This window comes from Ammospiza nelsoni, chromosome 22 (assembly GCF_027579445.1).
Source record: "Ammospiza nelsoni isolate bAmmNel1 chromosome 22, bAmmNel1.pri, whole genome shotgun sequence".
Lineage (NCBI taxonomy): Eukaryota > Metazoa > Chordata > Aves > Passeriformes > Passerellidae > Ammospiza > Ammospiza nelsoni.
In genome coordinates this window covers 4089567-4102278 of record NC_080654.1, presented here as the reverse complement: position 1 = coordinate 4102278, position 12712 = coordinate 4089567, and the positions used below count along the sequence as shown (strand labels likewise).

Genomic DNA, 12712 nt, shown 5'->3' with positions numbered 1-12712 from the left:
AAGCTGGAATAAAAAAAATAAAATCAAAAACACATCATCAAAGCAACTTTGGGAAATAATGTTTCTAATTTTGTGTCTTTAATTAGCTTTTAATTTCAGTTTTTTTCTTAATTTAAAACTAAAAGGAGTAAGGGATGGAGGCACAATTAATTTCCTCAAGTTTCATTTCATCCTAATTTTGAGGTTTCCAGCAAAGGCTTGGCCTTCTGACCGGGAGCTGGCACAACCCAGCTGGGTTGGGAATTTCCCATCCTTGTGCCTTTCCTCTGGCTGATATTGCTGGGACACTCTGTGCTCCTGCCAGGAGGAAGCTCAGAGAAATCAAATTCTGCTCTGAGAGACCAAAATCAATTTTAATGGATCCAGCTGTTCCCCAGGAAGGATAAGAGGAGGCATGGGAAAGGGGAGAAAAACTTCCAAGATCTCTTCAGGGGATTTCAGGAAGGCTTGAAAGTAGTAAGGAAAGTTTTTAGAGTGAGGTTTTTAACTTCCCCAGCCAAACTTTAGGACACATTTTTTAAATAACCACATGCTAATGTAGAAATTCTCTTTGTCAGTAAATTTTAAAAATTCCAGCTCTGACAGTGCAGCAACTCAAGCAGTCTATTATTAAAGTTAGATTGAGTAAGAAACATCATTTGGAATTTGCCTTAGCAGCTAAATGGGTTCTTGGAAGGTTCAAATCAGCTTTAACCTGATTTTTTTATGATAAAAAAAACATGCTGGTACTTTAAAGCCAAGTTCCTTTTTGCTGAAGCTTTACTTTTATTCAAGTGCAACGAGGAAGTTTTGCATATCCAGGACTGGGATTGCACACTCAGGTTATCTGGTTACATACATAATTCTCCCATTTGCAAACACACTTTGCAGCACATGCTCATGCAAATTAAGTATGAAACTGGGCATTTATCTTGATTAGAATTCAGTGGCTTTATAGACTTGCAGAACTTTATCTCACTCAGGGATGGCTGTAGAGATGATGGAGAAAGAATTTCAAAAATTGCATTTATTCTCCTTGTGGGTTGTTTGCTGGCCCTCTGGGGATTCATTAAGGCAAACAGACCTTTCCACTGACATTCTGAGTGCCCTGCTCCAGCACCCAGCTTGGGCTGCAGACACTGCTGGAAACTCTCTGCCAGAAATAATTGTCCCTTGCAAAAGCCACCATTTCATGGCATAAATGCTAAATTTTCTCTGGTTTACAACATCCAGATGGATTGATCCAGATGGATGTAAGGACTGGATGCCACTTGGCAAGGACTCATTCCTTTTGACTCTTGGAGAGCTGGTTGTACCCAGCATCCAGATCAGACCTGAGGGTCTGGGGGATCCTGACTGCTCTTGTTGATGTTTTTCAGCAGACTGAAAAAGCAGATTTTCCCCATTTCTGTCCCCAGAAGCTGCCTGGGGACTCTGCACAGCAGAGAGCTCCCGCAGAGCCCCATCCCTCAGTCCCTGGGTGTGTGGGGTGGTGGGATGCTCCTGCTTTTCCTCAGGTCCAGCCTCTCCTGGAGCCATCCCTGCAGCTCTCAGGAGCAGGAGCCTTTTTTATCCTTTTTACTGCATTTTGGATCAGGGCTCTGCAGTGCCAGTGCTGCACAAGGACACCCTGAAGCTCAAAGAACTGCCCCAAATTCTCAGCTCGTTCAGCCAAAAGCCTGCATTTAGGCAAATATCAGAGGGTTCAGCAAATTATGCTGGGCTTTACTCACAGATCATGATTTTCTCTGGCTTCCCCCTAACAAGAGTCCAGGCTCAGCATCCTGGCTCCTTCCTGCGCTTCCCACACCACTCCTGTTCCTGTGAGCCTCCCACCCCACTGCCATGGGGGCTCCTGCCCAGCTCTTAAATCCATTTGTGAACTTTTCCAGGTTTGGGTGGCTCAGGTGACAACTCCCAGCACGGCTGCCTGCAGATTTTGGGATGCAGGGATGGAGTGGGGAGGTACAGCCACATGGACCATGGTCTCCAAAGCATCCCTGTCTATGGGGCTTGGTGTGGTGGAAGGTGTTGGAATGAGACAATCTTTAAGGTCTTTTCGAACATAAATCACTGTGATTCTACAATTTCACTTCAGTGAGGATGAAGCCATCTGCAGGGCTGCCAGGGGCAGGGTGGCAGCTCTGCAGGCTTGCTGCAGCCCTGGCAAACACACAAGAGGATCCCTCTGAGGGATGGATAAGGCACAGGGAAACATCCGCGCTCCCTCTAGCAGTCGCCAGCGAATGGATGATATACCAATAATTCTCGATTTTTCACCCTGGGTTCGTGCCACGTGAACCGCCACTGTCAGAGCTCCTGCACTAGCACTGCTGCAGTGCTGACAGCGCTCAGGTCCCTCTTTCCCCCCGCCCCAAAATCCTTCCAGGGCGATTTTTGAACCCGTTTCCCTCCAACTGCTGCAATAGCTGCCGGGCACGGGGGGTGAACCCGAGCTCAGGCAGCAGAGCGGTTCTCCCCCGGTGCCATTGTGAGCTCCCGGCGGGCACTGCCGCATCCCCCAGCACCCCTGAACCCCCCGGGGCTGCGGGGGGGTCTCGCTCCCGGTCCCGCAGGCTCCCCCCGCTCCTCACGGGAGGGACCCGCCCGCCGCAGCCGCGCTCCCGCCCGATGCCCTCGGCCGAGCTGCCACCGCCCCGGCCCTGCCCGGGCTGCCGGGGGGGCAACAGGTAGGGGGTACCCGAACCCCCCGCTCAGCCTGTTTCCCTTGTGCCCCCTCCGCACAGCCCCCCCGCTTTCCCCTGCACATCCCCTCACAGAGCCCCTCTCCCCTTTGCGCTCCCCTTCCTTTGTCCCCCTTCGCAAAGCCCCCTCCCTTTGCACCCCCTCGCACAGATCCCTCTCCCCTTCCCCTCTGGGATCCCCCTCCCCCGGCACGGAGCCCCCTCCCCTTTGTCCCCCCGGCCGAGCCCCCCTCGCACCCTCCCAGCCCCCTCCCCTGGCGCCGCCCCCTCGCGCCGCCCACTCCCCTCTCGCTGCTCCCCTCCGGCCGCCCCTGCCCCCCTGCCCAGCCCAGCCCAGCCCAGCCCAGCCCAGCCCAGCACAGCCCCCTGCCCGCCCCCCCGCCGCTCCCTCTCTCACCTCTCTCTCTCTCTCTCTCTCCCCTCCTCTTCTTCCTCCCTCCCCCCAGGCCAAAATCCTGCACATGATGGACGACAACAAGCAGCTGGCGCTGCGCATCGACGGGGCGCTGCAGGCGGCGGGCCAGGAGGTGACGGCGCTGCGCGCCGAGCTGGCGGCCACCGGCCGGCGCCTGGCCGAGCTGGGCAGCAGCGACCCGGCCATGGAGCACGGCCCGCACGGCGCTCAAGGTGGGTCCCGCCGCGGGCAGGGGGCGAGGGGGCTGCGGGCAGCCACGGGGGGACCCTCCCGGCCGCCGCCTCCGCTCGCTGTTATTGTCCATTGTTTATTTTTGGGGGTGCCCGGCGCGTCCCGTTGCGGGTTCGGAGCAGGGTCCGTCCCTGCCGCGCTGGGCTCCGGCAGCCCCGGCATGAGGAGGGACCCCCGCCCCAAATGCTCACAGCCCCCCGCATCCTCCGCCAGCATCGCCGCCCCCTCTGTTCCCATCCCCTCGCCGCACCCCGCCCCGAGGTTCCCCCCGGCCGGCTCTCCCCGGTAATCCCGCGCCCTCAGCCGGTTTCGTAATTCGGTAGGAAAGCAGCCATGTTACCGCCGCGATCCGCGATCCACGATCCGCGCTCCGGCCCCGGGGCTTGGACTGGCCCGGGGTTCGGACCGGCTGCGGGGCTCGGACCGGCTTCGAGCTTGAACCGGGCTGCGGGGCTCGAACCGGCCCGGGGCTCGGTCCGCCCATGGAGCCCACCCCGAGCCCCGGCACCCCCAGCACGGCTGGGGGCAGGCTCGGACACCCCCTGTGCCAGGCACACCCCGCCGTGCCCCCCGCATCCCTGCAAAGTTGTCTCCGGAAAGCGGGGTGCAGGGGGAGCGGGAAGAGACTTTGTGTGGTGCTTAAGGAATTGAGCCCGAATCGCTCCTGTAGTACTCGTGGTGTTCTCGCCAGGCTGAAATTCAGTTTCCTGTTAATCAGAGTATGTTGCCATCGCTGATACGTTTTTATTTGAATGCTTTTGTGTTTTAAGGTTTAAATTTCCCCACTAATTACAGGCTTGCATGACAGTTTACCCCGAGCAGCCTTGATGTCAGAACAAAAATAGTGCGAGCCCTCCCCTTTCCCGATAACTGAATTTACACCTGTGTGATAAAAACGTCAGTAGCTGTTATTTACTCGTTACTTATTTACTGTATCCCTTGGTAGGGTGGTTCGGCGCTATTTTAAATAACAGTTGCGTTTTGGTGAAGCTCTTCAAGGCTAGCTTAGCGTTTGGCGGGGCATAGCTGCTGCCGGCAGGATGTAATCATGGAATTACAGAATCATAGAACACTTTGGGTTGTAAAGGATCATAAAGATCATCTTGTTTCAACCCCCCTGCCATGGCTGGAACTGATTGGATTGCGTTGCCGGTGTGTTGTTGGTGGTGGCAAACTGATTTAGAGGGATTAATTAGTGGTTTTATTCCATCCAGCTTGTGTTTCACTGTTTTGGTAGTGGGGGTGTGGGGTGTGAATTCCACTGACACAGCTGAGATTCCCGGTGGCTGTGGGGATGTAGGAAGTGAAGTTACCTGTGTGGCCAGGGATTTTCTGAAATGCTGTGCAGAGGCTGGGATAATCTCAGCCACCCTCTGCCGTACACCACAGCCAGGCTACTGAGGGCTCTTTTGCTTTTATGAAAATCTGCTGAAAGGGCAGAAGGAGATGATGCCAGCCTCCATCCTCCCCTGCGGAGCTGGGGCATCAGGAATGCAGATGGTGACACGATGTACAGGGCATGCATGTGGAAATGCAGGCTTGCAGCCAGGAAAGCAGGTAAAGCCCTTCAGCTGCTCGTGCTCACGCTGATTTCTGTGTGTGTTCAGTGTTTGCTTTCGTTTCCTCTCCAGGACACTTCTGGGGGGATTCACGTTTCTGCAGCGAGTCCTGGCAGGGGACAGGGGGGTGTGTTCTCTGAGGTTAGGACTCTTTTTGTTTTCCTCAGAGGTTTTCTAATCTGTTGAGTGATGAAAAAAACCTCCTCTTTGTGTTCCTTTACTATCAGCATGCTGGAAAACAGTTGGTGCCCTGTAAAGGTGCCAAAGAAATGCGCTCAGTTCCCCAAAGCCTGCGTATTTGTGCTTATAACTCTGATTACACCTGCTTTGGAGCTGTGGGGTCCCTGTGATGGGGAGAGGGGGAAGAGTGGCCCTGGAGGAGCTGGATGTGACAGTGGCACCTGCAGCTGGAGCTGCTGGAGGGTTTGCTCCATCTTCCCCCTGTTTAAGCTGAGAAATTTGGCTCGGCACACTGATGACTCGGAGTGAGGAGAAGGGACGCTGCCACAGCAAGGTGTGACTCCGTGGCCTCGTGGCTGTCAATGAGTCTTTGTCTTTCCCCATGAATTTAATAAGCTGTTATTAACTCTGTGATGTATCCAGCCCTGTGCCACTGGTGTTGTAACAGAAGTCAATCAGTTCAGTGTGAAATTGTATCTAAAGAGTGTTTTGTCTGTCATGCTTCGGAAGGAAAAGGGGCAGAGTACTTGATCTCTGCAAAACCCACCGAGGAGATTCACTCTGCTTTGTGTTTCCTCCCTAAGTTTGGTACTATTGTTTATATGCTGCCATAAATGCTCTCCTACATCACTCTGTGTTTGTGTAGACAGGCCCAAGATATCTATAGTGAGCCATATGCTTTTCCTCAAGGATTTTGAGACGACGTTCAGAAGGATGGGGTGAAAACAAGAATCTCTGAATAGCTCTGCTGTTGTGTGTCTCCTAAGTAGGAGGGCTGCCAAGCTGTTTGATTTATGCAAATGCATTAAAGGCAGGCAGGAGGATGGGGAATAGGGTGGCAGGAGGATGGGGAATAGGGTGGCAGCCTGCAAGTGCAGATTTGGGGTGTGCTGGTGGTGCTCAGTGGCAGGTGGGTGCGTGCTGGGGTCTGCTTTGGTCCAGGAGGAAAAGCCTGTGGTGGAATCATCAGGTCCCTTTGCTTATAGAGTCCCAGAATGGTTTGGCTTGGAAGAGACTTTAAAGATCATCCAGTTCCAACCCTCTGCCACAGGCAGGGACATCTTCCACCATCCCAGGGTGCTCCAGTCCCCATCCAGCCTGGCCTTGGACACTTCCAGGGGTCATGAGGCAGCCACAGCTTCTCTGGGTACCCTGACAGGGGAGAATTCCTTCTGTGTGGTGGGCAGAGCTCACGATCTCAGTGCTGCAGGCAGCTGCTCCAGGTCAGTCCCAAGCTGTATGGAAGGAGGTGAATGTGTGTCTCTGTGCCACGCTCAGTCAGTAATTAATACTGAGTATGTCAGATGTGTTATTTGTGTAATTATGGTGCAGCTTGAGACAGCTGGGGGTAATAACTCTGCCCCTTTTGTGCACTCTGAGACTTTTTTCCTGCTACAATGTGCTGCTTTTGCCATGGCAAGGTAAGTTTTGAGGGCCTCTTTTCTGTAATTTTAATCAAAACTGAAAGAATTCTGCAAAGAGGGGGAGCAGGACGGTGGGTGTGCGTCGGTAGGCAGGAATGGAACTTGTCCGTTGTTACAGTCCTTAGCCTGAGTGTTAATCATTCAAACCTCTCAGCCCTGACAATCTCCTTTAACCAGTGAGTTAGCTGGGAGCAGTATTTTGGCTGCAGCCTCTGTCTAAACTTGGATGCAGATCAGGGTGGAAATCAATACTTCATGTCCCCAGCTTTTAGCACAGCAATTACAGGCAGCACGGGTAACATCTCTGCAGCTGTGTGTCAGCACCTCGTGTTGGAATCCCTGCTTGAATTTGTACTGCTTGAATTGATTGTGAGCAGAGATGTGCCCAGTGCTCTGGGTGGGATGCTGGCAATGAGAGGGGGATGCAGCAGAGCATTGTGGAGGGTCCATGCTGAGTGGGAGCCCTGTCCATGCTGCTGCACCTCTAGGCTTTTGGCTTCAGAACCTACAGAATCACAGGGTTGGAAGAGACCTTCAAGATGATCGAGTCCAACCCAGCCCAAACATCTCAACTAAACCCTGGCACCCAGTACCACATCCAGGGATGGTGACTTCACCATCCCTGGTTCCTGGAAATTCCCCAAATTCCCCCAAATTCACAGAATTCCCCCAAATTCTCAGAATCACCAGGTTGGAAGAGATCTTCAAGACCACTGAGTCCAACTCAGCCCCAACACCTCAACTCAACCCTGGCACCCAGTGTGCCACATCCAGGCTTTGTTTTGATGGTGACTCCACCACCTCCCTGGGCAGCCATTCCAGAACTTTATCACCTTTCTGTAAAAAACTTTTTCTTAATATCCAACCTATAAATTCACCTGTATTTTCAGCAGTTTGGTTTAGAGTAGTATCTGTGTGGAAAGCTGAAGTCTGGTGATGCCTTGCCATGCTGCATCAGGTGTTTGGTCCATTCAGCCTCGTGTTTTTGCTTTAGTCTCCTTCCCACATTAAATGGAAAACACCTTAATTAATTAATGTTGGTAAAGTGCTTGAAGATGTAACACGCAATCAATGGCTGAGTGTTGTTAATAACACCTCACTCAGCGTTTGGTTTATCTCATTGCTGATTTCAGAGCGGTGCTGGCACACTGTGATCTCTGTCTCGTGGCCTGTGGTGGTGAGGATTGGTGGGGTTTGCCATGGATGCTGCCAAAATCCAGCTGGGGCTGGGGCAGGAGCTGCACCCTGCTCCTGCAATAAATAGAGTTGCTCTTTGCTGTGCTGGTATCTCAGCACGTGCAGCAGAAGAAAGATCTCAGTTGTATCTTGGGATGTGGTGATGCCAAGGGGCTAGGAGGACCTTTCTGCTCATGACAGCCTAAAATAGTTTTTTTCTTTTTCTCCTTGATCTCAGTATCCTTTCATAGCTACAATACAAGGACTTTGACTTTTGCCCGGGAGGCAATCAGTTACCTCTGTGCTGTTGCTGTTTTGTGAGTAATCATCTCTGGCTGTTGAAAATGTACCATTTTCATCTCTTCAGAAATCTTCCCTGCTATTTGTTCTTCCAGAGCTGGAGAGCTGATACTGTAAAGAAGCCTGAGGAATTTGGATGCTGCTGCCCAGTTGGGCATTGGGAGCATTTTTGTACCATGCTTATCAGCAGATCAAGGTCTTGCTGTACTATTACTCTTTCTAATAATTTCCTACTTTGTTTCCCTTTGTCCTGCGTAGTTCAGGGAGCAACTTGTTTCATGCTCTAAAACAATTGCTTGTTCTGGGAAATAAATCTGTGCTTAGCAATGTTCCCATGGCTGCTTTGGACACAGGGAACTGCCTGCTGATAACACACCAGGTCCTTGCTGTATCTTAGGCTTTGAAGATGTTCATTTAAGTATCTTTTTTGCAGCTTTCCTATTCAAAAGCCTCATCTGGCATGGTTAACATAATATTTAGATTCTCATTGCTTTAGGCTTTGTCCAGGAGAGTTAAAATGAAGCTTCTAAGGATGAGTAAGCTCAAATTAGCTGAAGTTGAAGGAGGACTTAATCAAGGGCTTTTGACTCACCAGTTTGAAATATAACCATGAAAATGGTGTTAGATTTGCAGGTGGGCAGAGGGACATAGGAATAAGTCTCAGTCTTAAATTGGGGAGGATTAGATATGATTTTTTTGGTTGTGTTCAGGCACTCAGATATTCACTGCTGGGGCTGGGTGTCATCCAAGAGGACAGTCTGTCCTCTTGTTACTTATTCTCTTTCCTCCAGATAAATCAGTGGACTTGGTGTTCTCTGTCCCTGGGGCTGAATATGGAATTCTCTGAGATGCCAAAAGAGGCTTTGCAGCCTTGAGCAGGAGCTCCTGGCCCAGCCTTGGGGTGCAAACACCTTTCCTTGAGTGTTGCCTTCTCCTCTCTGTGCTTCAGGTACCTCACTGTACACCAGGCAGTGAGCACTAGCATGATGCAGAGCAAAACTTCAGCCTCCACCTTGTTAAAATTCAATCCTCAGGATTTCTCATGCCAGCAAAGCGTGAGATCAGTGCTCTGCTCCTGACACAGCATCTGCAGAACTCTGTGCTCATAACACAGGGCAGCAGCTACACAGAAAACCCCAGGGAATCAGTCACATTTTTCAGTCTGCATCCTCACCCTTGGGATGCTGAAGGCTCAGGGGGTTGCTTCTTGTTGCTTTGCAATCCCTTCCTGTTTTTCATTTCTGTGCTGTTTTACTTGAGCCTTTATGGGGGGATGTTTTTGGATATTGAGATGGATTTTGTGGCACCTCCAGCTTGATTATTTTGGTATTTGGAAAATGTGTCCTGTGGTAGCAGGAGGTGGGATGGGTTTAGCTTTTTTTAAAGGAAAAAGAAGCAGTCCCAGCAGAATATGGAAGTGGAATAAATGCTTTTGAAAGCGTTGAAGCCTTTTCTGTAGTCAGTTTGTCTGCAGAATGGGTTGAGCTTTTTTTAAGGAAAAAGAATCAGTCCCACCAGAATATGGAAATGGAATAAATGCTTTTGAAAGCTTTGAAGCATTTTCTGTAGCCAGTTTGCAGGAGTTGCAAAGGTGAAGAAAATCTCTTCCTGAGGTTTTCCTTCTGCACCCAATGGTAATTGGAGGTTTGGGGATGTCATGGTGAGGGTCTCCAGAGCAAGAGGCTGAGGATGAATGTTGGGAATGGGCTGAGATCTGAGAGGAGCTGAGGCAGCAGAGGCTCTCCAGGAGGAAAATCCATCCCTGCAGAACAGCTCTGCAGTGCTATTGGCCATGATTGAGCCTGACACTGGCTCCCAGGGGTATCCTATCCCCCTCAGCCCAGCTCTAGCTTCCATAATCTGATAAATTACTGATTCCCTAATCTTATTAGTGCTCTCCTTGCTCAGATCCCTGCAAGGAGCTCTGGGATGGGGACAGAGCTGCCCACAGGTGATTCTGGCTGCTGTTTCCCACCCAGACTCAGTGTGGGTGGCTTTTGGGGTCAGGTTTCTGGTTTTCAGCTGGGCTTGATAAAGTGATGTGTCTGTGTCTGAAAATTGCTGAACTGCAAAGCCCTCTCTGCCTTGGAGTGCAGGAGAGGAGCTGCAGCAGAGAAATGTTTTTGCACAGAGCAATTAGTGAGAAATGGGTTTTTGTCAGGAGGATTTCTGACACTTGCTTGGTGGGAGAGCTGCAGTGGGCAGGGCTGGGTTTGCACAGAGAAATGGGAAAAGCTCTTTTGCTGTTGCTTCTCAGATATGTGGTCAGGCACAGATTTTAAGTATATGAGGTTGGAATTTGCTTTCAGATCACTTGGACAGTGGGAAAGGAGCAGAAGTGCCTACAGAAAGCTGAAGGGGAGTGTGGTGGGATCCTGGATCTTCTGTGGGCTGAAACTCAGCAGTTTTGGGGAGGATCAGCCTTATCATTGAAGAAGGAAGAGGGACTGAGTGATGCTCTGCTATCATGTGGTCCAGCTCTGGGCTTATCTTGTCTTGGAGAATCATCCTCATCCCTTGCTGCCTCTGCAAATGTTTTTTCTGGAAGGAGCATGTCTTCTGAGGGCATCCATAAATCCATTTCTCATCATTTTTGGTCCTTACAGAGTCATTCTGGCTCACGTCTTTTCATGCCACTTCTTCCTCTAAATTAAGATTTCACAGATTTTAGAGGCTGTATTGGGAACTGAGCCTTTGGGTTTATCTGACAGGGAGCTGATATGTCACAGCCTTTCCTGCTGCTGTCCTGTGCCTTCTCCTCTTTGTTGTCTCACTTTGCTGGGTGGCACCTGGGGGAGAATCCCAAACCTTTCCATCACCACCTTTTTCATAGAAAGTGTGTCCTCCCTCAGTGGGGAGTTAAATTAGAAAGCAGCATCTATTGGAGGTGGGGAAATTGTTGTTTGGTGTGAATTTGTGGGATGTAAAGAGAATAAGGGAGTACAATGATGTCCTGATGCCTGTCTGCAGGTTTTGCTCTGACTCTTTTTTGCAGCAGCAATGAAACCATGAGAGCTGACATGGCTGGGAAATGGATTTTGCAGGAAAGGTGAAACAGAGCTTGTTCCTCTGCTCCAGCAGATTGAGGCCATTGCCTGTGTTTGAAACTGAGAACCTGAAACTTGAACCTTTTGAGTTTCCTCTGCCTTTTAATTCTTATCAAATCATGCTGTTTGCAGAAGTGGACTCTCATTGCTGTTTAATTTCAGCCAGAACATGAACTTGCTGACTGCTCCCTCAGTCCCTGGACAGCTGGGGAGTTTTCCAGTGGTGAGGGAGAGAGCACATGATGGAGATGATGGAGGATGAAGGCTGGCAGAGCACCCACACTGCTCCAGCCTGTTGCTTTTAACTAAACTGTGCACATCCTCCTTGGAAATCCACTGGGAAAAGCAGCACAGGATCCCTGCTGGTCATCATCAGCTCAGTGGGGACCCAGAGCTGGGCCTGGGCAGCAGCCATGCCATGGCCAATCCCCCAAAATCAGCTTCCTTGCTTTCTTTTAACAGCAGAATATCCCAAAATGCTTAGCTTTGGCCTTGTCTGCTTTTTCAGGTGTGCACAAGAGTATCTCATAAACTTAAAGGCTGAGTTAAAAGCTATTTGTAAGATTCTGCTTTTTGGTTTGAGTGGTTTCTGCCCTCCCATCATAAAATGGTATTTTTTTTTCAGGGTATTTCCAAGTGTTGTAAGATACAGTTGTGGGTCGAAATTTGCTGCAGGCACACAAGCACAGGAAGTGTTTGTCTGTTTTCCAGGGAGATTTGCTCTATTAGGGGTGGAAAGCAAAGCAAATTGATTTGAGGAATAGATTTGAGGAACTTTTGATGCTAAAGATTTAGATGGTCTAGACATTCCCTTAATCTGCAGAAGGGGAACAGTAACACGTTAGAAGAAAGCTGGAGGTCTGCTGGTTTAGGTTTAGGTTTTAGTGGACCATACTGAGATTTTCAGTAGGAAAATCTCCAAGTGCAGCTGCCCTGTGATGTGGGAGGCAGGAGGGCACAGCAGTGATGCTGGAGGAGACCTTGAGGGATCTGTTCCCATCCTGGAGCCCTGTCCTTCTCCTCAGCAAGGGTGTGAGGATGAGCAGAGCCCGGTTCAGAGCTTCTTGTTGGGCTTTTGATTCTCCCTTGGAGCTGAACAAAGTATTTGTGTGATTTGCTATAACAGCAGCACATTGAGAAAACAGATTCTGGATGGTAAAATATTCTCTCTCTCTCTCTGTGTTCATCATTGTTTGTTCTAGCCTTAAATGCACCCAATTATTTGCTTTTATGTTCATCAATTATTGCATTATCTGCTCCAGCAGAACCTGTTGTTTTATCCACCACAGATTCTTAACATTAATTCCTTGACCTTTTATATCCCTTCTAGTACATCCAGAGCTGCTAAATGGCTTTGCCCAAATCTGTTTTTTTTTCCCTGCTGAAGTGATGGCTCAGGCAGGAGCAGAGGAACCATTTCAGGTGTGCTCCCCACCACATTTGCATTGTGTAATTGAATCTGCAAAGATCCTTTTTGTCATCCTTGGGAAGGGAGCTTGTTTTAAAGCCACACAGGGTTTGCTCAAATGAGCTTCAGTTTCCTGCATGATCTCGTTTCGTGGTCAAGAGAGGTCCAGAACTGACAGCTCAGGGTGAAAGGGCTGATTAATGGGGTTCTTAAATTTCCATGAAAAGCAGAGGGAGGTGGTGAGGCCAAAGCTGTGCAGCTCCTGTGAGGGGAGCTTTGAAAAAACCT

The 12712-nt window shown here is 50.1% G+C and overlaps 1 protein-coding gene across 1 annotated transcript in view; it reads left to right on the top strand.

The window, feature by feature from the left end:
* Positions 1-12712, top strand: part of KAZN (kazrin, periplakin interacting protein) — a 228395-nt gene that overhangs the window by 130855 nt on the left and 84828 nt on the right. The window contains exon 3 of the mRNA XM_059487383.1: positions 3131-3311. Within this exon, the coding sequence (XP_059343366.1) occupies positions 3131-3311 (181 nt within the window). The remainder of the gene's footprint in view (positions 1-3130; positions 3312-12712) is intronic.